The sequence below is a fragment of the Mustela putorius genome, unplaced genomic scaffold (assembly GCF_011764305.1).
Source record: "Mustela putorius furo isolate JIRA1106 unplaced genomic scaffold, ASM1176430v1.1 tig00000640_pilon_pilon_pilon, whole genome shotgun sequence".
Classification (NCBI taxonomy): Eukaryota; Metazoa; Chordata; class Mammalia; order Carnivora; family Mustelidae; genus Mustela; species Mustela putorius.
Genome location: NW_025421432.1, coordinates 648,092 through 674,337, shown reverse-complemented (window position 1 = coordinate 674,337; position 26,246 = coordinate 648,092). Strand labels below are relative to the sequence as shown.

Genomic DNA, 26,246 nt, shown 5'->3' with positions numbered 1-26,246 from the left:
TCACTCGACACAGTATCAAATTCTATAAAATCAGATGAAGAGGGGACAGAAAGAATCAGTCATGACTAGTAGAAATCCACTGTCTTCCACTGTATTGAGCATCCATTCAACCCTGATTAAAGTGACAGCATCCTGGCGTAATGTGGCTATTAATTTGCTCTGAACAATACATAAAAGAAAACCTGCAAATTCACACGAAACCCAGTACCCACCAGGGGCCTCAGATGCTTGTTTCTCAGGCATCAGTAAGCTTTTCTGTAAGCCCGGACACACTAACTACATATATCTGCACATGCCATTGTGTACAATAATATTAAGAAAAAGGAAGAGAATCATGATTTTATTTATTAAAGTGCTGGTTTCCCTTCAGTAAGCTGTGGCATAGTGACCTTCAGTGGGGGGAAAACAACACTCTTCCACAAACATTCGAGGAAGAGTGGGAAACAACTCCTCACTTTGGCCAGGAAAGGAAAACCACCTCAAAAAATGGACAAGATATTTTCCTCTCCCGGCCCAAGAGAATAACTGTCAGAACTTTCCTGGGGAATGGGGGATGCAGCATTTCTATAAATAGTTTTCTCTGCAGAGGCAATAATTCTTCACTTGTTTTTATGTATTTCTACATGTAGCATTGCTCTTTCTCTGAATTCTGTCTTATCTTTTTTGTTTCCTAAATAGTCGCAAATCTGAATCCAGATAAGGAATTTCTCTCCTGGCAAATAAAACTAGAAAGACTAGAAACACTTCCTGGTTTGCCTTGTACTTAAAGGAAACTGTATCCCACTCTGACCACTCGTTTTATATTTTATGTTACAATATGGGAAACACGTTTTTCCAAAGAGCAATACGCAAGAAGATAATGTAAAAAAAAAAAAATCATTTACCGATATCAAAGCATTCTAAAATACCTAACACTGAACTTCAATTTTAATCTCTCACTTGATCTTCTAATCATTTTAAAAATCAAGCTTATTTTTTGCAAAGAAACTTTGCTCGTTTTTTAATTCAAATTTGACACTCTGCCGCAGTTACTCAGAAGATGAACATTCTGAAAACATTAATCTAAGAGGGTTGATCTAATTTATAGAACCAAGTGGAATTGAACTAAAGTATGTGCAGAGGAAGCCCACAAGGTTCTCAGCTCACAGTTACTTTAATGGGTCAAATGGAAAACCCAACAAAATTTCGACACTTAGTGACAGGGAAAACAGGTCCTAGATAATCTACTTACTTTCACATATGTACAAAATTATGCCTCAAGAGAAGCAGCAGAGAGGTGTTTTTTTTTTTTTTTTTTAAATTTGTGTCAGATCTTATGTTATATCTACTTAATACAACAATTTGCTTCCCAAGGATGACTTAGCGGGAGAAAAAGAGAGAATAAACAAAATAAGTAAATAAGTCAGTTATGTAGACAATGAAAAATGTTTTGGGAAAAGATACACTTCTCTGTCTTCCATGCTAGGCAGAAGAGATATGACTTTATGGAACACAAGAAGGGAGCCAGAGAACCACAGAAAATCTTATGAGAGAATCAGTGCTTTAAAAAAAAAAGACTCTGGAACCAGCCTGCAAAATGTATAGGAGAGCAGAGAGAACAGAGATGGCTGATAAGGAGAATTTAAATTGGAGCAGATAATAATGCAGCTGCCGCAGCTCGAAGGCATAGGGGGTGTGGAGGTGGTATGAATCCAACAGACACTTCAAAGGAAAATCTGAGACGTAGTAACTTACTGGATATAGGCAAAGCAAAGAGGAGAAGAAGCAAAAGAGGTCTTCAGGACTTTACACCTAGGGACCAAGAGAAGGGGGTCATCAATATCATTTGCAGAGATAGTTTTAACCAAAGGAATACCAAAGAATTGTGTATTTTTACTGAAACCAGAACCGCCTAAGTCCTGAGTTTGTGCCTGATGGTCAGAGTTCTGAATTTTCCTCCCTTGCAATGTTTTTGAACACTCTGCAGTATTTATGGACATGCTTGGAAAATGCTCACCAGTTTGCCACCAGTGGTCTAAGACAGGTACTCTGAAGACCTTTTTGGACCATTCCAGGGTATCCACATCACATCGTTCTCCAGCCACAAATAATGTTTTGAACCTGAATACAAGAGGTAGGGAGAATTCAAATTATTCCTGGAAAATGTGAATAATGTCATCCTCATTCTTTTAAATGTTCTAGAATCCGACCACATTAATTCTGTCATTATTGTGCTATCACAGTATCATACTACAAAATGGTGAGAACCATTGTTCATGTTGACTCAAAAGTAACCAAATGCACATCGCAGCACTGAAGAGAGGGGCTTCAAAAGTAGAATCCATAGCTACAGCTTCTCAGTTTTGAGAAGAGCAACTGAGTTGATCATTGTAATACACCTGTCATATTCATCTACTGACCAAAGATGAAAAACCTTTTCCGCCTTGACATTATCTCTGCTAATTTTAGCTCCACGTTTGATTGCTACATTCTACTTAAGTCTATACACAAAAATACACTCTTGAGTATCAGCTAAAGCAACATATAAGCTCATAAATATGATGCTCTTGTTCATTTTGGTCAGTTTCCTTGGTAAAGATTACTCTGATTTCAAGCACATATTTACTCAATTCCAAGGATATACATAGGAAAAACAGGTTATTTAAAAGTAAAGGCCGGGGCATCTGGGTGGCTCAGTGGGTTAAAGCCTCTGCCTTCAGCTCAGGTCATGATCCTGGGGTCCTGGTATCGAGCCCCACATCGGGCTCTCTGCTCTGCAGGGAGCCTGCTTCCTCCTCTCTCTCTCTCTCTGCCTGCCTCTCTGCCTACTTGTGATCTGTCAAATAAATAAATAAAATCTTAAAGAAAAAAATAAAAAAGATAAAAGTAAATGCCACTGTGGCCTTCTAGGTCAAAAGATTCTTATCAAAAGGAATATAAGGTTATCAAGAGATGACAAATTTTTGACATGGAGCACCATGCCACAGAATAGAAAGGATGAAATAAACAAATGGAATTGGGTTGACACTATTGGTGGTTCATTGAAAGAATGATTGTTTTCTTCCATTCTTGATGTCTCCATAGTCTTGTCTGTCAAAAAAGGAATGCATGTTGGTGGGAATGCAAGTCGGTGCAGCCACTTTGGAAAACAGTGTGGAGATTCCTTAAAAAATTAAAAATAGAGCTACTCTATGACCCTGCAATTATACTATTGGGTACTATTGGGCATTTACCCCAAAGATACAGATGTGATGAAAAGACGGGCTGTCTGTACCCCAATGTTCATAGCAGCAATGGCCACAGTCGCCAAACTGTGGCAAGAGCCAAAATGCCCTTCAACAAACAAATGGTCAAAGAAGATATGGTCCATATACACAATGGAATATGGTCCATATACACCTCCATCAGAAGGTGCCATGAATACTCCATGAATACCCAACATGGATGGGACTGGAGGAGATTATGCTGAGTGAAAGAAGTCAAGCAGAGAAAGTCAATTATCAAATTATCAAAAAACTCCTGTATTGGAAGATGTGGTGTGAGCTGGGGTTTTGTCCAGCCTTCTCAAGGAAGTGGCCTGTCATTCTAGGATTTAGGCAAAACTGACTGGGAAGGGCAGCTGCACTGAAGCATGGGTCAGAGCTTCTGAAGCAAGTCAGGTAATGAGGGGTCAGTGCTGGGTTGGTTACCACAGGTGGTTCTGTGTGCTTGAAATAAGTCAAGCAGAGAAAGTCAATTATATGGCTTCACTTACTTGTGGAGCATAAGGAATAACATAGACGACATTAGGAGAAGGAGAAGAAAAGTGAATTGGGGAAATCAGAGGGGGAGATGAACCATGAGAGATTGGATTCTGAGAAACAAATTGAGGTTATGGGGGGTGGGGGGTTAGGTGAGTCTGGTGGTATGTATTAAGGAGGACATATATTGCATGGAACACCACGTGTGATGCATAAACAATGAATCTTGGATCTCTGAAAAAATAAAATTAAATTAAAAAAAGACAATTAATAAAATTTAAAAAAAAAGAAAAATCACCTTAACTTGACAAGAAAAAAAAAAAAGGAATGCATTTTGAAGAGTCAATTCATTGTCATCAAAGTAAAAACCAAATAAATAAACAGGCTACCTACTCATCTTAAATAGTATAATATAGCCATAGGAGATTTCTTACCATTTTCTTATTATCTCATTAAAATTCATAGAGATTCAGACATCCCCACACCATGCTTCAACTATATACACTTAGGTCCTCTGCTATAGACATGTATTTCATTCTATACTGATTTGTTTCTTATCCATGTCCCACAGTGGACTGAGAGCTCCTTGAGTATTCATGTTCATGACCCAAACACCAATAAAAATATCTGGGATTTCTAGATACATAGACATTCCTAGAAGCTTAGAAAGATGAAGTACAAGGTGGGGAGTTGGCAAAACTTGTGTCAGCTTGATTCATTCTTCTAAGTAAAAGAGGAAGCCTGCTGTTTTGTTAGACTGTGGAAACAGACAATGGAAGAGTGACTTGAAGAGAGAAAAGTTCTATTTTAGGAAATTTTTTATGAATATCATAAAAGTGAAAGAACTGAAGAGCAGCCATGTGGCTTCCGCAGACTCAATCAGTAGTCTAGGAGATTGAGTACATTCAAACACAAACTGGGTGTAGTACAAAAATAAGGAATGGCAAGTCATGCTAAAAGTTCTGTCTGGGGAACTTAGGATAGGCAGGAGAAATCAGAAAACAAAGTAGGAGTGTCCATAATGGAGGGAAATACCAGGAAAAATAATGAAAGAACCCATTACAAGTCTTTGTTAAGAAACTATTTAAATAATGTGGATCAGGGGCGCCTGGGTGACTCAGTGGGTTAAAGCCTCTGCCTTCGGCTCAGGTCATGATCCCAGGGTCCTGGGATGGAGCCCTGCATCAGGCTCTCTGCTCAGTGGGGAGCCTGCTTCCCTCTCTCTCTCTCTCTCTCTCTCTCTGCCTGCTGCTCTGCCTACTTGTGATCTCTGTCTATCAAATAAATAAATAAAGTCTTTAAAAAAAATAATGTGGATCAATCATTTCGGTGAGTGACTTCTCAAAGTATGCAAGTGCTGCTAAAAGCACTCAAGGGAAAAAGAAAAAAAGGATGAAAATGGGAAAATAAAAAGAGAGAATAATAAGAGACAAAGACTAGAAAAGAATAAATCAGATTTTTTGACATATATATATATTTGCAATTTGAGATAAAATTTAGATAATCAAATGTGTATTCATTTATAACTTGCTTCAGATTAAAGTGCGGGGGGGGCCCTAGGTGACTCCATCAGTTAAGTGTCCAACTACTGATTCTGGCTCAGATCATGAACTCAGGGTCACTGAATTGAGTCCCATGGGTTAGCACGGAGTCTGCTTGGGACTCTCTTTCCCGCTACCTCTGCCCTCCCACATTCATGCGTATATGTGTGTATGTTTGCTCTCTCTCTCTAAAATAAATAAATTTTTAAAAAAAAATTAAAATTAAAAAATATTAAAATGTGGATATCAAATATGACCTCATCTGACAAACCCGATATGGTACAATGAAACAAATATTAATACATTAAATTATTAAAACTAGGTTAAAATAGAAAAAGCTTAGTGTAAAGTTTTATAGTTTAAAATGTGGTCAATACATCTTTGGCTTTAGATGTTATGTAAAAACAAAACCAAAAAGTTGTTTTTTATTAAAGATTTTTATCCATTTATTTGAGAGTGAAATTGGGGGGAAGGGCAAAGGAAGAAGCAGACTCCCTGCTCAGCTGAGAGCCTGATGCGGGACTCGATCTCAGGACCCTGAGATCGTGACCTGAGCCGAAGGCAGAGGCTTAAAGGGCTGAGCCACCTGGCACCGCAACAAAACAAAATTTTAAATATAAAGACCATATTATTGATAATCCTGTGGCTGGAAATGTGAATTTATTTTAATTATTTCTTCTTTAAGCAGTTCAATTCCTAATATGGCAGAAAACCTCTGTGATTATGAACATTATACATGTAAATAATTTGTATTAAAATTCATAAAGAGGTTTGGGTGATTCCAACAATGTAGGCAAAGAGTAAGGACGTTTTATAGATCTCAGAGGTCACATTCCCATCGTCCATCAAGCCACAGCTTATTCTAAAGAACTTTAGATGATCCAGACTGCAGATCTACAATTATATATATTTTTGAAAACATGGTGTAAAATATTGTCAAACTATTAGCACATAATGCAAAATAATTTTTGGCTAATCAAAGAACAATAAATATCTTGATATTATCAGCAGTTTTTATAAGTTTCAATTAATTTTTTGGCTTTTTTCCCAGTCAAGTAAATGACAATTAATCTAATTAATTGGTTATAAATGATAACTGTAAATTACCTTTGAGTTTTTATCTGATGACAAATTTCTACATTATATATTTTAAAACTTAGCATTTATCATTACGGTTTTGCCATACAAATTTATCACTTATTTTTCTCAGATTTTAGTTACAGTTTTATCATGATGGTAGCAATCTCCATGCTGGCACTAATAAGCAATATAGAAAAGGATGACAGTCCACAATGCATAGAAAAATTGATTTCTGGTTTTTCTGCATGCCAGACGATCTCTTCCATTTCCATTAAAATCACTTACTCTTTATAAAAAGTAGAGGAAAAATCGTGAGATCATTGGTGATTTAGAAAAATGTCAAAGTAGTACAGATACTTCCTTTCCTTAAATGTACTAGAAACTACCAATCTATTTTTTTATTAAAATTCCTCAAACTGCCCCAAAGTTACTACTTTTATCAATTACAAACTCCCAATTATGTAACATTAATGAACATTAGCATACTGTATACAAGGATTTAGGAACAGAATATGACTAATGAAAAAGTTAAGTCTTACAGTAAATACTTAAATATTATTTGACTCTCAATTCCTCATAGTAAGCAAAACCATTCTATGTTATGTGATATTTTTATAACCAAGATGATTACTACAAGAAAAAAGAAGTTAGTATAACTCTATAACTTAAAGATAAATTACAAGATAATTTAAAGATAAATTCATACTTAAGGGCATAAATGGCCTTATTTTTTAAAAGACATTTTGTGGCTTAGGAGAAAAAAAAAAGAATAGTAGTATCACTTAACAGTTACATTTCTCATTAATGATTTTGCCCTTATTTTATTAATATGAAGAGATAAATGCCACATATCAAAAAAATTTAAATAATTTCTCATTAAAAATACATTTTATAAAGGGGCACCCGGGTGGCTCAGTCAGTTAAGTAACTGACCCCTGATTTTGGCTCAGGGGCTCAGAACAGATCTCAGGGTCATGGGATACAGCCTTGCATCTGGCACTGTGCTCAGTTCTTGGTGTCTACTTGAGATCTTCTCTCTCCCACTGTCCTCCCCCTGCTTACAATCTCTATCTCTAAATAAATAAATAAATAAAATCTTTAAAGAAAAGTTTATAAATGTTACAAATTAACCATTCTTTTGTAGTAATTCGGATTCTGGTGAATAAATTTATCTAAGTTAATTACGTAGGTCTTCTATCTGCACCGTACACAATATGGTATCTGCCAGCTATATTTGGCTACTTAAATTTTAAATTGGTTAAAATTAAAAAAAATAAAATAAAAATGTCAATGTCATGGTAGGATTATCCCCTTGTCAAGAATTCAATAGTCACATGTAGCTAGTACCTACCATATGGCAGAACTAAGTTTGACAGGACAGTGCTGTCCTAGATTATGATAGACTTATAAATACATGGGTAATGTTCTGATGATAGTAACATATGGGAAGATGAATTTACTTCCAAACATATAATACTAAAAACTTAAAACAGAATTGTAATATACAATATCCAGAGTAGGGAAAAATACAGTGGAGGGGATTAATAGGAATGAAGTCTGGACACCTTTCCCCAATTCTCTAAAAAATTGAGTAGAATTCAAGACTCAAATGAAGCTGAAAATTAAGCCAAGAGAAACAGAAAAACAGCAATACTGTCAAATTAATTTTAGTCTCAAATAAAAAGGAGCTGCACAGAAATGGATAAAAAGCTAAATATAAATTCTGATGAAGAATTTTCAGGTAATAAATTAGGAACAGGAGAAAACCAAAACGAGTATTTCTTTCAAGCTCCATAAACTACCAAACAAGTGAAAATTACTCTTCACTTGTGCCAAAAGAAGTTGAATAAAAATAGATTATTTCAGCAATGCCTCATCAACTCCTCGTTCGCTGAACATCATTACTTGTTGCCACCAGTGTCCCTGAGGTTATCTCCATTTTCCTTCATTCTATTTTCCTCCACTTGCTCCCCACTAGAATTCACTTTTAAAATGTAAAGCCACTAGCGTTGGTGTTACACCTGCATTTGTCACTCTGTCAAGGATCTACTAGCATTTTGTCCACCAATCTCTCCTTCAAGCACAACCAGGAAAGCTAGACCGAACGTAAAGATAGAAAGATCTCTTTAAGGTATCAGAGAACTATGAGGTTAATGAGCCTTAGAAGCATTAACGTCCCAAAGAAAAAAAAAAGGTACAGAGATGTCTGACATGGACTTGCTGCTTTTCCCCCGTTAGTATATATGCCAAAGCAAACAGTGGTTGAAAAACCGAGAAATGGGACAAAAATTGTGTCTGAGAGGCTTAGAAAATAAACAGCAATTCCTGCCATCACAATCTCTTGGAAGAGGAAAACTGGAACTCCAGACCCACGGTGGGAAGGGGTGGGATATAAAACACCTCAGGGTTTCAGAAGGACTGTCTGAAGATTTATATCCTAGCAATAGAGATAAACTGGAAAGAAACTAGCTTTCCCAAATACTGAAATCTAGCCTCAAGCTAGCTAAATCCCTACCTGGGTCGAAGGCATCTTCCCTTATGCTAACTGTGCGCCAAAATAAGAATTACTCTGTGGGACCTTAACAACTCCAGAGTGTCAAAGTAACACACAATGATCTATTAAGATAGAAGGCTCTATGACCAACATGTAAAGGAAAAAAGAGACATCAAAAAAAGAATCACAGAGAAAATCAGATATTCTTGTTATTAGACACAGACTTCACAATAACTCTGAATATGTCCATGAAACATTTGTATAATATCAGCCAAGAACTGGTAATTATAAGAATCAAATAATTATCTTTGAACTAAAAGATACAAAAATATAAACTTAGAAACTAAAAGTTTAGACACAACTGAAAAGAGGATTAAGAACCCAAAATATAAGTTGAAAGAGAATAACCAAACTGCCATTGAAAAGCATAAAGGAGAAAAAAAAAAAAAAACAGACGCTCTGAGATATAGGTAATATGGTAAAAAGTTCTAACGTGTCATTAAAGTATCAATGTCTAAGAAGGGAAAATTAGATAGAAGCAATATTTGAAGGGATAATGGATAAAAGTTTCTAAAAATAATAAAAGCTGTCAGGTCACAAATTTTAGAAGCAGTTTGAATCAAAAGAAATTGAATCCATAATTTATGGGGGGCTGGGTAAAATAGATAAAGAGGATCAAGTGTTCACTTAACATGACGAACACTAAGAAATGTACAGAACTGTTGAATCACCTATATTATCCACTGTATGTTAAGTATACATTGATAGAAAAAATAAAAAATAAAATTTCTTAAGATAAATCTAAGAAAAGATAGATCTTTCACACAAGCAAAAGAGCATTAATGAGCTAAAATAAGAACTGAATAAATTAAGAGATAGCTAGGATCATGAATTGGAAGTCTCAATATTAACATGTCAATTTTGATTACATCAATCTATAAACTCAAAGTAATCTCAAAATTCTACCTGTGTGTGTGACTGTGTGTGTGTGTGTGTGTGTGTGCATGTAAACTGATAGTCTAATACTAAAACATGTATGGAAATATAACGGGCCAGGATTAAAGAGTAAAGAACAAATGGATGTACTGTTATTATTACTACTACTGCGTACCAAGACACGTTATCAATCTATAGTGACAAAGACAATGGGAGAGCAGCACATATATAGGCAATTTGGCCAATCTGTGAAATAGAATTGAAGCAAGCAAGAAAAAGAATCTGAGGACACTTTATGACAAAAGCAGTATTTAGAGCCGTGGAAAAGAGGACCCTTTAAATGCATGAAACTTGATTACCTGGATACATAGAGGAGAAAAATAAACCTTGAGCCCTCACCTCATTGCATATGCACAAATCAAACCAGGTAGATTATATGAAACACGAAACAAGAAAGCTTCTAGAAAATGACACAGAGGAATAACTTCCAACCTTCAAATAGGAAAAATGTGTCAGTAGGATTTTAAAAAGCATGAACCAGGGGTGCCTGGGTAGCTCAGGAGGTTAAGCCTCTGCCTTTGGATCAGGTCAGGATCTCAGGGTCCTGGGATGGAGCCCTGCACTAGGCTCTCTGCTCAGCAGGGAGCCTGCTTTCCCCTCTCTCTCTCTGCCTTCCTCTCTGCCTACTTGTGATCTCTGTCTCTCTGTCAAATAAATTAAATAAAATCTTTAAAAAAAAAAAAAAGCAAGAACCATACAGGAAAAAAAAAAAAAAACCAACATTGATGAAAAGGTGTATCTCTTTATCAAAAGTCACTGCTAATTGAAAGAGAAATTGAAATCAGGATGTGAAGATTATTTGTAATACATATAGTGAATAAAGAACTTGGATCAAAAGAATATGGAAAATCCTACACATCAATAAGAAAAAGAAAATTAAAATGTGCCCAAGGTTTGGATAAACATTTCACAAAACAGAATCTTCAAATGGCCAATGAAACACGAAAAAGCAGTTAGCTTTAAAATACAGTGAGAGATTTAGTATCTATCTTGTATAAATTATTAAAATTTTACTTCACTTCTTCAATAATGGCTTTAAATTATTTGCATTTCTGCTTCGAGTACCCTGTGATAATCGGCAACTAAGTTTTAAAAAAGATTCAATAAAGAAAGCTGGATGTTGGATTGCTCATCCGCAATCAGTCATAAATCCAAAGACATCCAACATCCGGTCATTGTCACTCTGAGACTCAGACATATTTGGAGCAGTCCAACATCCGGTCATTGTCACTCTGAGACTCAGACATATTTGGAGCAGTGCGTCAGATGTAGAACATCTCTGAAAGCTTTTGAAATAGAAGGATTGATGACGTTAGAATATAAGGGGCACCTGGGTGGCTCAATGGGTTAAGCCTCTGCCTCCCGCTCAGGACATGATCTCAAGGTCCTGAGATCAAGCCCCGAATCAGGCTCTCTGCTCAGCAGGGAGCCTGCTTCCCGCTCTCTCACTCTGCCTGCCTCTCTGCCTACTTGTGATCTCTGTCTGTCAAATAAATAAATAAAGTCTTTTAAAAAATGAGCACATGGGGCGCCTGGGTGGCTCAGTGGGTTAGGCCTCTACCTTCCGTTCAGGTCATAATCTCCGGATCCTGAGGTCAAGCCCGCGCATCAGGCTCTCTGCTCAGTGGGGAACCTGCTTCCTCCTCTATCTCTGCCTGCTTCTCTGCCTGCTTGTGATTTCTGTCTGTCAAATAAAGACTTTTTTTTTTAATTTTTAAATAAATAAATAAAAATTTAAAAATGAGCCCATAAACATAATGGGAAAAACTTTCCATTATGAGATTTTTAACTTCCCTGAGAAACAGACCACGAGTAGGTGATAATATAATGGACTTATGTGCAAACCACCCAGTTTTATGCATATTTCCTAGTTTTATCATTCTAACATATTTATGTCACTTAGAAAATAAAATACTATTGATCCAATTGAATTCTCTCCAAACACTACTTAAATCTCATTTCTCTTCACCATCCCACTGGCCACCTGGCCTCAGAGGTAACCAGCATTGCTCAGATATTTTCATTCCCATGCATTTTTTTTAACGTATTTGCATATACATAAACAAGACAATATGGTTTTTGCAATTCTTCAAATTCCTCTTACCATATGTAAGAGAAACACAATCAATTTTCACTTGCTTTTTATACTCAGCATTATTCTTTTGACATTTATCCATGCTAACACCTGAAGTTCTGGTTGATTTCCACTTCTAAATATCCTGTTGAATTAATACAAAATAGTATGAAATTTATTTACCATTACGTGTTTACTATACATGTAATTGCTTATATTTTGTTTTGTTTTGAAACAATCTTGTTAACAATGTTCAAGTACATGGTTTCTTGTTCACATTTTTGAGATTCTCATTCTCATCCCTCCATATCAATAAGGGTTTGGTCATGAGGCACATTTTTTTTAAAGATTTTATTTATTCATTTGACAGAGAGAAAGAGATCACACGTAGGCAGAGCAGCAGGCAGAGAGACAGGGGAAAGCAGGCTCCCTGCTAAGCAGAGAGCCTGATGCAGGGCTCGATCCCAGGATCATGACCTGAGCCAAAGGCAGAGGCTTAACCCTTTGAGCCCCCCAAGGCACCCCTGTCATGGGGCATATTAAGTGTGTGGAGCATCTGGTATTACTAGACAGCTTCACTATGCAATCTCCACAGTAGTGTAAAAACCATTCTATTGCTTCACAACTTGCAAGCAGGTATCACTGTTTGATATTTTAACTTTTGCCTGTATGACGGGAGTAAATTGTTCTCTTAGTGAGATTAAAGATCTTCCAATGTTTCAGACTATCCTAGTCTTCTCTATGAACTGACTGTCCATATCCTTTGACCATTTGTCTATTGGATTGTGTGTTTTCTTATTGATTTGTAGTTATTTCTATTTTCTATACACTGAATGTTTAATGGCTATATATGTTGCAAATATCTTCTCTGGGTGAATAATTCATCACTTAAGTTTGTTTATTCTTTTGGTGGGCGATTATTCCTTTAGTGCAGTAAATGTCATCAATATTTTCCTTAATGATTTGTGATTTATGCTTTAAATGGTCATTTCCTACTAAGATATATTAAAATCTTTATCCATTTTCTCCTGAAGGTATTAATTCTTTGCTTGACAATTTTAGGGCCTTGAATCCAGCTGATATTTATTTTTGTGTAGAGTACATGGTAGGGAATACATTTTCCTCTATATACAGCCAGTTGTTCCAATACCAATTTCTTTAAGGGTCTCTCCTTCTTCCACTTATTTGTTAAGCTACCTCCTCTATAAATCAGGTTTCCATAGCAATGGGATCCTTTATTCAACTTCATTAGTGTGTTTGTTGATCCCTGCTCCTATACCAGTGTCTTGAGTAGAAGAAAAAGAAGTTCTCTGTTATTATTTTTATCTCGTGCTCCCTCTCTTACGATCACCCTCTCTGTCCAATAGGTTTGCGGGGGATGAAGTGATGCCGTGTCACAGTGATGGTCCAGAATTGTTATTAACGCACAGTGATACTCAGGATATCAGAGATCCTATTCTAGGACAGCAGGTGGGCAGTTTAATTCTAGGACAGCAGGTGGGCAGTTTAATTCTCCAAATTCTGGGCTGCTCTCTGTCTCACTCAGACCTCTAGACCAAAGCTTGCTCTCAGTCCCAGTCCAGAAAACACGCTCTCACCGTCATTAGAAAGCTCTTGCCGTGTGTGAGGTATCACGCCCCACTGCGTGGTCAGGTCATGAGTCGGCTCTGACACCGCAATGAGAACACTCTGCAGCCAACGCCTGCTTGGACACCTGGCAAGCCTCTAGCTTCAGCCCTGTGTCCTACTTTGCACATCGATTCTATTTCCAATCCGCAGACACGTTGACTTTATTTTTGAGCTCATCTCCGGTGCTCTGGTTTTTCCTTTTTGTATTCTCTCATTATTACGCAACTGGAAAAAAGGGCTGCATCAGAGTGTTAGGGACTGTGATACCCTGAATGGAAGTAGCAGAACTGAATTTTTCTAACTTGATTAAGACTGAACTAGCAGATCATGGGAAAATGATGATGATAACTACTACACTTGTGTTCTGGAAGGAGGAGGTGGGGAATGCAGGAGGAGGAGAGCCAAAGGAACACAGTGGCTGCGTAACTTTCTTGAGGTCACACAACTGGTAAGGGCAGACCTGAACCCAGGGTGTCTAACTCCAGAGTAAGAATCTTAGCTACAGCACCCGGTACTGCCTTGTCCCAGCTTTGCTGCAGGGTGGCTCTGGAATCCCGGCATGTCACTTCACCTCTTTGTGACAACATCTTCTCAGTTGTAAAATGAGATGATTACAGTGGATGACCTCTAATCTGTGCTTCTGACTTCTAATCGACAATCATAAAGTGAATTTATAGTTCTGCTTAGCTCCCGGTTTCAGAATACCCTCTGAAATTTGCTTTGGGAGTGAAAATCTTTGGCAACTCTCCAAATTCATTTTAAAACAATCTTTAATGAGATACGTAACTCATCTCAAAAACACAATTTCATCATTGGAAATGTCCTGTAAGAGAAGAGAGAACACAAGCTCTACAGAAAAACCGTGGGTCTGCCATTATAACACCTGGTGAATGTCAGTTCACTAAGTATGAAATGTCTTGAACAGAACTATAAAATGAAAGTTATGGTTGCATGAAAAGATTTGAGTCCTGGTGTTAATTATGTCTCCAACCCAAACTCAAATTTGGGGGGCTTTGGTTTCCCTGTTTTTAAAATTTAAAATTTCCTTGTTTTAAAAATGTTTTTAATGAGGCCCTTCTAACATCTCTTTAGTTCACAAGTGAGAACCTATTACAGAAGTTCAGTGAAGGTATGATTTGAATAGGCTGAAAATACACAAGAAGTAAAAGCTGCTTTTATCCCATGAATGACAAAAATGCCTGGGTCAAGTTAGTTTCTTAGTATACTTCTCATAAGAGTATGTCTGGGTGAAGGATGTGGGCCCTTGTCAGATTGCCTGAGTTAGTTTCTTTCTCCAGAGTTTCTTAAATTTTCCAGTCCTAATACTACCCATCTATAAAATGAGGATAATCAATTCCTACTTATAGTGATAACTGAATGAGAGGTGCTTAGACCGCTAGAGCACGTAGTAAGTAATTAGTAAATGTTTGTATTTATTAACAGTAGTGATTTGAACAGCTGAAGGTGTACATCGTTAAATATCTATTTAAAAATATGTGCAAACCATCATGAGTAACATGGGTTCCTAAAGACAGAAGGGCATTATCAGGGGGAACTTACTGCAATTTCTCTTACTCTAAAAACTCATATTCCATATTAGTATTAGTTTGGAAAAAAAAAAAGTGATGATTTAATAGGCATCCAGTACTAGTATCTGCTTTGTATGCTAGTACAATTAGAAAAGGTTTCTGCCTTCACAGTAACAGAGAATGTCTAAAACCCACGTACAAATGGGAAAAGAAGATGATGTCACAAAAAAAAGATGATGATGTCAAAAAAAAAAAAAAGAAGATGATGTCCTTGGCTTGCAAGTCACACACAACTTCACAACCCTGCAGTCAGAATGCATTTGTTAGGAAAGAGTGCAAAGAACTACAATCACAGTTTCTTCAAAATTCCCTGGAACTGTCTAAGCCATGGAGACTGTCCACAACCTAAGAGGTTATTAACAAAAATCTACTTTTCTATCCTTTTGGCTGACATGGAGAAAATAAAATTGAAATGTAGTAAACAAAGGGACAAAGTGAGGGTGAGTAGAAATATTGTAATGGAAGGTTCATTTTATGAACACTTTTATTTTAATGAATGTATTCATTAGATTATAGGTCAACTTTTATGTAAATCCAGATCTAATGTTTCCTAAAACAAAAAAAAATATAGAAGGGCAAGAACCAAAAACAAAACCACTGATAGCCCAAACTGAAGGCTTCTTGCTCCCACCTGCCATCAGGGTATGATATCTATTTTAACTCCTTCTTTGGGTTTTAACAACATAAAATTCATAACTCTTCGCATTTAAGTTAAAAAAATTCAAAACAATAACTCAAACCCATTGTTCGACTTGAAGAAATTAGAAAACACTTCTTTTAGCTGACGATAGCAGGGACCAATTTCAAAGAGGTTTAAAAAGAGTTGATGCTGGAAACTGCCTTGAAGATACAAATTGCTATAATTATCTTTGAACATACATATCATTAAACTGAAATGGATGTCAATAAACCAGCAAAAAATATTTAAACTATTAGTACAAAACAACAGAAAAACAATTTCCTCCACTCTTTCAACAGCACTAACTTGGAGTATAATTTTCATATTTTATCTGCATATATGAAATCAAATAATATTTCCCTTCTATTTACATCATTATTCTATTTTCAAAAGACAGACAGATACTATTATATATGTATAAACGCATTTTAAGTCATTGTCAGCATTTTACTTTAAGGGAAATATAAGCACCGTGGTTTCAAAAGGAGAAATATTTTGGTAAGAACTGAACTGAAATAAACACAATCTGGTATTAAAAAATAGTCCTAGTATAGCTAAAATTCTAACGGATTCAAAGCTATGTTTAGAACAGTCATTCTTAATAACATCCAGAGTCTTCTGGCTCTTTCCATAGAGGTATTGGAGTGCCAAAAAATATATATAATGTTCAGTTATTCATTCTGATTGCAGTTTTTAATGTAATTTGCCCTGTGCATCCCAAGTTCACCTTGTCAGAGAGTACTGCCTCCCCAAGGCTGCCCCAGGGTCCTGTTGACGGATGGCTCTAATTGCAGTCGGCGCTGTAAACAAGGCAGCTACTCCATGCTCTGCGAGCACGCGGAAATAAGCACCAGCATCTGGTGTTCCCACAGGCTTCCCCTACAATGAGATTCATTTAAAATGTCACTGGGTAAAATGTCTCATATTTCACTGACAGTTCAATACTTACACATTTAACACGGCAATATTAATAAGATGGGGTGCTCAACAAATCTTGGTTTTAAAATATCCCCATGTTCTATCGTAAATAAAACAAACCAAACGCCCAGGCTTCAGAGAGGCCATTTACTCCCATTACGTCATCCTGAAAGCTTTTCACACTGCAATTGTTCCTTTCTTGAGTTTTGAAAGATAAAGGACAGGAAATAGAGATCACATTCAAATTAATAACAAAGAACATTCTTCAATTAGCCAAGAAATTAAATACATCGTTTAGGTGGGTAAACTAAATGACAAATATGATTGCTACGAATTTCTAACTTACTCTTTTTCATGATACTTTTAAAAGTGACAATAGTGGGTTACGCGGTGGACTCCTGATTTGGGCTCAGGTCATGATCTCAGGGTCGCGAGATAGAGCCCCACATCTGGCTCCCTACTCAGACTGGTCTGCAGGACAGTCCCTCTTGCTCTTTCTGTCTGTCCCTCCCTCCAGTTCACACACTCTCTTTAGAAATAAATAAATAAAATCTTAAAAAAAAAAAAAGTGACTATAACAATTCTCAAAGTGTTTGGGAAGAGAAAAAGATATGGAATCACAGGGATTTCTGAACAATGACTTTTCCAATTAAATGCCTCGCTCCAAGGAAAGCAACTTCTATGACTTAAAAAAATTCAGTAAGATATCCACAAACGTATCTTTTCTATAGCCTCAAAATGACATTTAACAAAGTCAGTGGAAAACCCATGAATAAAAATCTAAAAATTTTTATAAAATATGTAATCAAAAGGACACAAAGCATTTTTTTTTTTCCTTTTTTAAGAGTGAGAGAGCACACTGTGGTGAGGAGCAGAGGGAGAGAATCCCAAACATGGTTCTATGCTCAGCACAGAGCAGATGTGGGGCTGGATCTCACAACCCTCAGAGATGATGACCTGAGCCCAAATCAAGAGGTGGTCGCTTAACTGACTGAGCAAGTCAGGTGCCTCCCAAAGCATTTTTTTTTTAATATTTTATTTATTTATTTGACAGAGAGAGAGAGGTCACAAGTGGGAAGAGAGACAGGCAGAGAGAGAGGAGGAAGCAGGCTCCCTGCTGAGCAGAGAGCCTGATGTGGGGCTCAATCCCAGGACCCTGAGATCATGACCTGAACCGAAGGCAGAGGCTTAACCCACTGAGCCACCCAGGCGTCCCCCAAAGCATCTTTTAATAGACTTTTCTGTGAAATGGAAAATGAACATAGCATACATAAATCAGTGATTCTACAAAAATCTACGTTGGCCCAACTCCAGCCCCTTATCTCTCAATCCATTCTCAAAACCGCTACTTCTTCCTCTGATTCTAGAGCAAAGTGCCTGGAATGTTAATATATGTTATGTGAAAAAAATACATACTACACACACACACACACAAACACATGTATTTCACAAGCAAATCCTTTTTGGAGGGGTTGGGAGAAAAAATGGAAAACAGGTTTCTGATTTTCGACCATTTCTTGAAGACTTAAAGGATTAAAGAACATCAGGAATTCCCCAAAGATAGTTACTATATGTAATCTTTCCTAAACTTCTCTGTCCACACCCCCTATATGCACATTTCATGGATCTTATATTCTGTAAAACACACTTGGGAAACACTGATACGGTAAAAAGAGGAAAGAAGTCGCTAGTAGTAAACTGAGACCTCTCCCCCAACAGAGACTAATGAATGAACAGATGATAAGAAGAGGCCAACCATAGGATTCATGAATCCCAATTCACTATCTGCATCTACTTGGATCTTGGATAGGGTGTTATCTATCAGTCTGTGTTTTCTTTTTTTTCTTTTTTATTTTTTTAAAGATTTTATTTATTTATTTGACAGAGAGAGAGAGAGAGATCACAAGTAGGCAGAGAGTCAGACAGAGAGAGAGAGAGAGATAGAGAAGTAGGCTCCCAGCTGAGCAAAGAGCCCGATGCGGGGCTCCATCCCAGGACACTGAGATCATGACCTGAGCCAAAGGCAGCGGCTTAATCCACTGAGCCACCCAGGCGCCCCGGTGTTTTCTTTTTTTTAAATGATTACCCTCAATAGTCTTTAATGTAAGTATACATACTTTTTTTTAAATAGAACCTTTTTCTTATATTCTGTTGCTTTTTCTCTTGCTTTTTTAAAACCAAAGTATTTATTGCAACCAGAAATTCATTTTTATTAACACGACTATCCCAAAGCACTTAATTTCAATTTATTCCCTTACCATCTCATACAGGTCAAAAAGCTGTCAGATATAATCTGGCAACGCATATACATAACTTGACTCACAAATTTTGAAGCCTTGAGCACATCCATCTAAAATGAACCAGCAGGTTTACTCTTTTGCACCCAGTGAGGTGAAAATTTGACTTTTACTTTTTTGATCTGTTTTGGGCACTGTTCAGGCCCTGGTGTATGAGATTGTGACTTTGGAAACTTGATCTCACCCACATAAAGATGATTTATTAACTGACTTTATACAATTGACTTTCCCTGTCTATGCTGCCATTTTCTCGCCTACTAAATAAAAATAAATCACTTTTCCAATATTTCCTCGATAAGCTAAAAGCACTGAGATAATATTTTAAAGTAGTTTGACCTCCACTGAACAAAGATATTTTATAGCCAATTGGAATTGAATTCCACTACAGTTCCAGTGTCATGGGACAAAGATAATATACTCACAAAAAGGTGATATTAGGGTCATAACAAAATGCTACACCATGGTTACCAACATAAAGGACACAATTTGATGTATTGTATAATGCCTTCAATTAATTATGTCTAATGATAATGGTAGCTTAAACACTAGGAATATCAGTTGAAAACTCTGCCATATCTTTTTATAAATAATAATTAGTATTATAATTCTGACCCACACCAAATACATTTTCATAATAGTCTATTTATTGAGCATAAAAATCATAATAACATAGCATTCCTATTAGGACACTGAAGGAAGTGATGCATATAATCTCACCATATTCGTTTGTAAGTTACCTGAGCTCAAAAGGTTCAGAATTTTGCATTTTATTGCCCATTTCCACAGAATTTTTCGATGCTATTATATGTTTCGCTGCTTTAGAATTTAGTGACTCAAAGGCTTATTGGTTTATTGAACACTGTCCTCCCCTGCCGTCCTGTAAACACACAAGCTTGTGTACATATATGTACATGTGTGCACACACAGGCAATATAATTCCTTTACAGTATTTTTTAAAAATAATAACACACTAACCACACTGAGTTGCCTGGAGAAAATGACTCTGATTCCAGAACTTGCATATTCAGTGAGGAGCGACAGCCAAACGCTCTTCAACAGAAAAGTAGGAAGATTCTAAAACTCTGGGGAATTTTAACAAACATACACACCAAAAGCAGTAATGTGGCTAAAAGGTAACAATAATTTAAAAACTGTGCAAAACTCAAATTGATGTCATTACTGTTTGCTTTTATTCCCTTCTCCAAACTAATGGCTAAAGTGTCCATTGCTACCCAGAAACCAAAAGCAAAAAGCAATCCTTCCAGTGGCAAAGCAGAGATTCTGAGCTTACAGCTGTTAGAAGTAATGAATTTTTAACATCAGAGATTTACAGAACATCAACAGCTAATATTTATGATGTGGTGAGTGATGGTACAAAGCATAGAAACCAAGACAGATAAATACCTGAAGATTAAGGTGCGCATACAATTCTCTACCACTTAACGATTCAATGTGTTCACAGGAATCAGAGATGATAGACTGTGAATTAGAAAACCAACTGATGTCTCAGCTTCTCACATAATCCCTACTGAGGTTCAGGGTCAGCACTGGCAAGTAGTGAAAGACAGTCCCTTACCAAGACAAAGACCAGCTTAAACACTTGAGTTTGATCTATGAGAAAAAAAAAAATCATTTTCTTCATTAATCCTATGATTTCAGTTTATCCAAAGGCTTGGTGTCAAAGCTACTTGTAGTTTCTCGGACTTTGACATAAAAATTTCCAAGCCAGCTGAGGTTCTTGCCTCTTTTTGTGGCAGGATTAGAAATACATCTGGTCTCTTTGAACACTACTTCTGAGAATATCACTGAAGGCATGTTTGTACTGCAGTTCTAAGGTGAAGACAGCAACATCCCTTATAGACTAGTTCTGAATTTAATTTCAGCAGACAGGTGCAGCAGTGCCAGCTTGTTTATTTTGGAAATGGGATGACATTGGCAATAGCATTTGTTAAATCTCTACTACATGCCTCGTGTCTTTACCGAAGGATGAAAGTTTGGGCATGCAACATCTAAACTTGAGACTTGTTAAAACATAAGCAGTTCCCCAGGATACAATATTTAGCAAAAGAAAAGCAAAAATGCAGAATAGTCTGCCTATCATTTGGATGATGCCATCTGTATGAAAATAAAGGAGGGGGATTTCTTATGTAAGAATACAGAAGACACAGAAGATTGCTTCCAACTCAGAGAAATTGAAGAGCTGGGAGCAGAGGACAGTGAGATTTGCACTCTTCACCTTTTCGTGTATTTTGAAATATGAACCAAATGAGTGTACAACCTCTTTGGAAAATGGGCTTTTTCTTCTGTAAAGTCCCTCTCTCAATAACTTACATTATCTTGTTCCAATCTTGAAAACATTACTGCCGCTTTAAACCCCAATGAGAGAACTACTCTATGCCTTAAGACCTTCAGGTCTAGGATTTGGTTACTATAGCAGATTCTCTTTTAAGGAGGAAAAAGTTGCTTATCAATACAATTGATAACTAAGAATTTATATCAACTCACTTCATAGATTATTTGCTAGAGATTTCCCATAATTTCATGGGTCTCACCTGTGGGGATATGCTGCTACCTTGCTTTCCTTTATCTGTCCATACTGCTATCTAATTTGACTCAATCCTTTGACTGTCAACCCTAAATGTAGATTAGAAGTGCATGGGGTGCTTTCTTTTATTTTATTTTAAAGTTCTTATTTATTTATTTGAGAAAGAGAAAGTCTGAGCAAGGGGCAGGAAGGGACTCAGAAGGAAGGAGAAGCAGACCACTAGCTTGGCAAGCAGCCCGACATGGGGCTCGATCCCAAGACCTGGGATCAAGACCTGAGCTGAAGGCAGATGCTAAACGAACTAAGCCATCCACATGCCCTGATCTGGATGCTTCTGAAAGGGATCAGTGTCTGATTCTGGCTCCCAGAGATTCTGATATAATTGGCCCAAGTTGGGCCTGTATTGTAATGTTTCATGGGGACCCTAAAGAATTCTAATCTGCAGCCTGGGTTGAAAACCATAGTCCTTAGATATTAGGCATTACCTGAGGTTAGGCAATACCACCTGCCTCATCACCCTAGAGGATGAGCCTAGAGCTCAACACTAGCCTTTTCCCACCTGTTATAAATAAATGAGCCAATCCAAGTATTAATAAAAAAAATACTGATAACTGAAATCTGACTATAAGACTATAACTAAATATGACTTCACTGAGAAAATAATTGGGAAGAATTGCCTCATTCTTTATTTCTTGCTAGACTCCAGACTGTACCTATATATTATGATTTATAGGACCTAGCACCCTGAACACAATGATCCTTTCTCTACAGTCGGGAAGAACAACCCCAGGCCAGCTGCTGATCCTGTGTTCCCAGAGACTTCTGGAAGCTAAGTTTCAGTGTTGAGGATTTTGTTTGGTTGTATCAAAGCTTGAAAGGATTTTATCTTAATCTTTTAGATGAAGGGTTTTTGACTGGACTTCAGGGAAGTTTATGAGTATTCTGATCTTTTTAATGTGTATACATTCATCTTCCTAGGGAGATAAGTCAATCTGATTGGATTCTAAAAAAGGAGTCCAAGCCAAGGTTAGGCATGAGAGCCTCCCCAACATAGAAACCTCTTCAAATATTTTCTGTCTAGATCTTGGAAACACCGTGGCACCCATATTGGTAAGGAAGAAGTAAAACTGCCACTATTCAAAGATGATATGACATGATGCATATATATCCAGACTCCATCATACTAGTAGTAGTAAATGAATTCAGTAACATTGCAGGGTACAAAATTAATACCCAGGTATCAGTGGTGTTTCTATACATTAATAATGAGGTAGCAGAAAGGGAAATTAAGAAAACCACTCCATTCACAATTGCACCAGAAAGAATAAAATACCTAGCTAGGGATGAACTTAACCAAAGAGGTGACAAGCCTGTACTCTGGAAACCATAAAACACTGGTGAAAAAAAAATGGAAGATGACATGATTCATACTTTAAATATCTTACCGTTTTGTCCACCGTACCTCAATAAAGCTGAATTTTAAAAAGAGAGAAAGCTATCCTTTCTGGCTTGGTTCTTCCCCTGCCTTCTCCCGGATCGCTGAGAGTAGACCATATGGGGCCTTACGATGAGGTTACCCTCCAATGAATAAGCCATTGCTTCCACCCAGGTCATAAGAGTCCATCTGTCCCACTAAAAAGATGCTTACCTCTGAAAGTATTAATGCCAAGTAAATGAAGCAGAGCACTGGAATTGGTAATTCTGCTGAGCTAATGAGGGTCTCTGACATATTTACCACTCTCAGCAGTCACAGAGAGCGTGTATCACTAGGGTAGCTGGTAGCTCATGGCTTCAAGCAGGAGAGCGCTCACCTCTGAATTCCTCCACGCTGAGGAGCCATCAACCATACTCAGAGACAAACTCGGGCTTTTCTGACTCAGAGTGAGAAGTTACACTTTGCTATAAGCAGAGAAATTAAACGGCTTCTTGCTTTTATTACACTAGCAGATTTCTGCCCAGGAAGTAAAGTGTGGCTAATCTGTATGTATGCTGCAATTCAACCTGAGGTTGTACAAAGTTTGGCTACCCCACACCATCCAATAATTTACCAAAAATTACCTCCAAACATCCTAATATTTCCCCCCATGTTCAAAAACGAAACAAACACAGACCTCCTATGGCATTGCTGACCAATGACACCTTACTTGCAAAAACCCTTCAGCTGTTGTCCTCGCAGACCTCCTTCTGAAGCAGCTGACCCTGCTGATGCCCCCTCTTCTGGAAAGCCCCCTTCTGCTTCACGATACCATCTTTCAGATTCTCCCACTGCCTTGTTAATTTTTCCCTCAGAGTTTTTATAGCTTTCCTTTCATAATCTTTACCTCTCTGTTCCTTAATCACCTCAGGGACTTAAATTATGAACTCTTCTACATCCTCTAATTCTGAAAGTTCTTCTGAGTTTCAAACGTCCCCTTCCTGATACCATACAAATGTCTGAGGAGCAGCTTTTTTTTTTTTTTTTAAGATTTTATTTATTTATCAGAGAGAGAGAAGGGGAGAGAGCAAGCACAGGCAGACAGAATGGCAGGCAGAGGCAGAGGGAGAAGCAGGCTCCCTGCCGAGCAAGGAGCCCGATGTGGGACTCGATCCCAGGACGCTGGGATCATGACCTGAGCCGAAGGCAGCTGCTTAACCAACTGAGCCACTCAGGCGTCCCTGAGGAGCAGCTTTAAAATCGACGCTACCAAAACTAAAAATACTCCTTCCCCCTCAACAAGCAGCAACGACCACAGTTCAGGTGGTAACCATCATTGTCCTTGCTAAAGACAGCAAAGCTATTCTCAACCTCCTACTAGGCTCTACCTTATGATATCCACCGACACCCTAATATCCTGCCTTTTCCTTAAAGGTCACTGATACCCTGGTTCTGGCCACTAGCTGGCACTACTCGGTAATTTCCCAATGTTCATCTCTAAATTACGGGTAGAGAGCCAGAGAACTTTGTTTCAAATCCCAACTCTGTCACTTGTGTGCCACTGGTAAAGTTACTTAATGTCTCTGATCTTCAGTCTCTACAGCTGTAAATAGGGACTCAAAATATTTATCCCATGGGTGTATAAGAGAAATAGTTATCTATCACCCAACACCCAATCAACGGAAGCTATGATCACTACCGGAACTGCTTCACCCACAGAGCTTTCCCGGTCTACTCTAATCCTAAACTTCCCCTCAGATACTAATAGACAGATTTTGAGCCAGGGTGGAATCCAAACTGCCACTTACCAGCTATGTAACCTCAGTCAGCTTGTTTAATATCTTTGATCCTTATTTAGTTCCATCATCAGAAAATTGCATCAGAACAGGTACAAGAATTAAATGTAGAGTCTTTACCACAGGCAATGGCTCAATGTAATTTCTGAAGAAAGTTTCATATCTTCTACACCGTGTAAGAAAGTTCTCAGTCAGGTGGTGTTTTGGTTTGTTTCCTTTCTGTCCTTCACATTCATCTTAGTTCTTTGACTATCTTGTCTGCGTTCAGCACCAAGGGTGTATCTGATATTTATTCTGTTTCCTTATCAACCCCGAGAAAATATTGAGCTCAAAACAGGCACCAGTAAACAGTGTTGATGGACCCACGACAGAAGCTGCACTTGCTTGCTCCAACATAAAACATGGGCACACAGAGAGAAAAATAAACTCAGAAATAAATATCTTTGAACAACTAGTCATGTGAGAAATCTAAAAGATGCTGGCATCAGCTTTGTAATCTTTTCCGATTGAGAAGATCAAATTATATAGCCTGAATCAGAGTAATAACTGTGTCATCATTTTTCTCCTTCGGTACATACATAAAAGTACATTGCTGTTATACTAGATAAAAAGAATAAAGAAGGAAATCATCTTCCATTAGATAAGAGCGGGAGAAGACTCTGATGTGTGCCTTTCACTGCACTACTTAGCAACATCATGGCTACTGGTCTTCAAAAGAAGCAACGTATCTCTGAGCTTGAAAAAGAAGCGAATCTCTGTCCTTAAAAAAAATGGATCATCAAATTCGAGAAAACCAGTTAACATGGGAAATGCAAAATTTTTGCAAAAAGAAGACAACTCTATACATGGAAGCAACAGTTACATTTTTAAAATGAAACCCTGAAGGGGATAAGAATTCAGAAGGTCCATGTGTGGACAATATGTCACAGGATGTCCTCATGGAGACAGCAGGTCCAGTGCATAAAAAAGCACAAGGTATGTTCACTGAAGGTACCTGTGGATGGTCTGAAGAGTGTTCAATACAAAAATAATTTGAAATTCACTAAAGTAGTATCCTCAATATTCTCAAACTTTAAGAATTTCAAAGCAGAAAATTTTTTGATCCATGTATACAAAGTGATTATAACGATGTCTAAAATATGTGTATGTAGTCATATTTCACCAATTATACATATATATTGTGACATATTTTTTAGGATTTTATTTATTTGAGAGAAAGAGAAAGAGCGCATGTATGAGAAGGGGGAGGGTCAGAGGGAGAAGCAGACTCGCTGGCAAGCATGGAGCCCAAGGCAGGACTCGATCCCAGAACTCCAGGATCGTGACCTGAGCCAAAAGCAGTTGCTTAACCAACTGAGCCACCCAAGCGCCCCATATATTGTGATATTTTGTGAGGCTTTCCAACTAATTCCATAGACATTATTTTATCTGATTCCCGTGCAAAAAAGGAAGGTATAGAGCTCATCCTCACACCA

General features: G+C 37.5%; 1 protein-coding gene across 2 annotated transcripts in view; it reads right to left on the bottom strand.

Annotated features, from left to right (window-relative positions):
- ACSS3 (acyl-CoA synthetase short chain family member 3) overlaps positions 1 to 26,246 on the bottom strand; it is a 155,255-nt gene that overhangs the window by 49,078 nt on the left and 79,931 nt on the right. For both annotated transcript variants that reach the window (XM_004781261.3, XM_045082952.1), the window contains exons 8-9: positions 16,529 to 16,680; positions 1,997 to 2,100 (exon numbers count right to left, since the gene is read on the bottom strand). In XM_004781261.3, the coding sequence (XP_004781318.1) occupies positions 1,997 to 2,100; positions 16,529 to 16,680 (256 nt within the window). The remainder of the gene's footprint in view (positions 1 to 1,996; positions 2,101 to 16,528; positions 16,681 to 26,246) is intronic.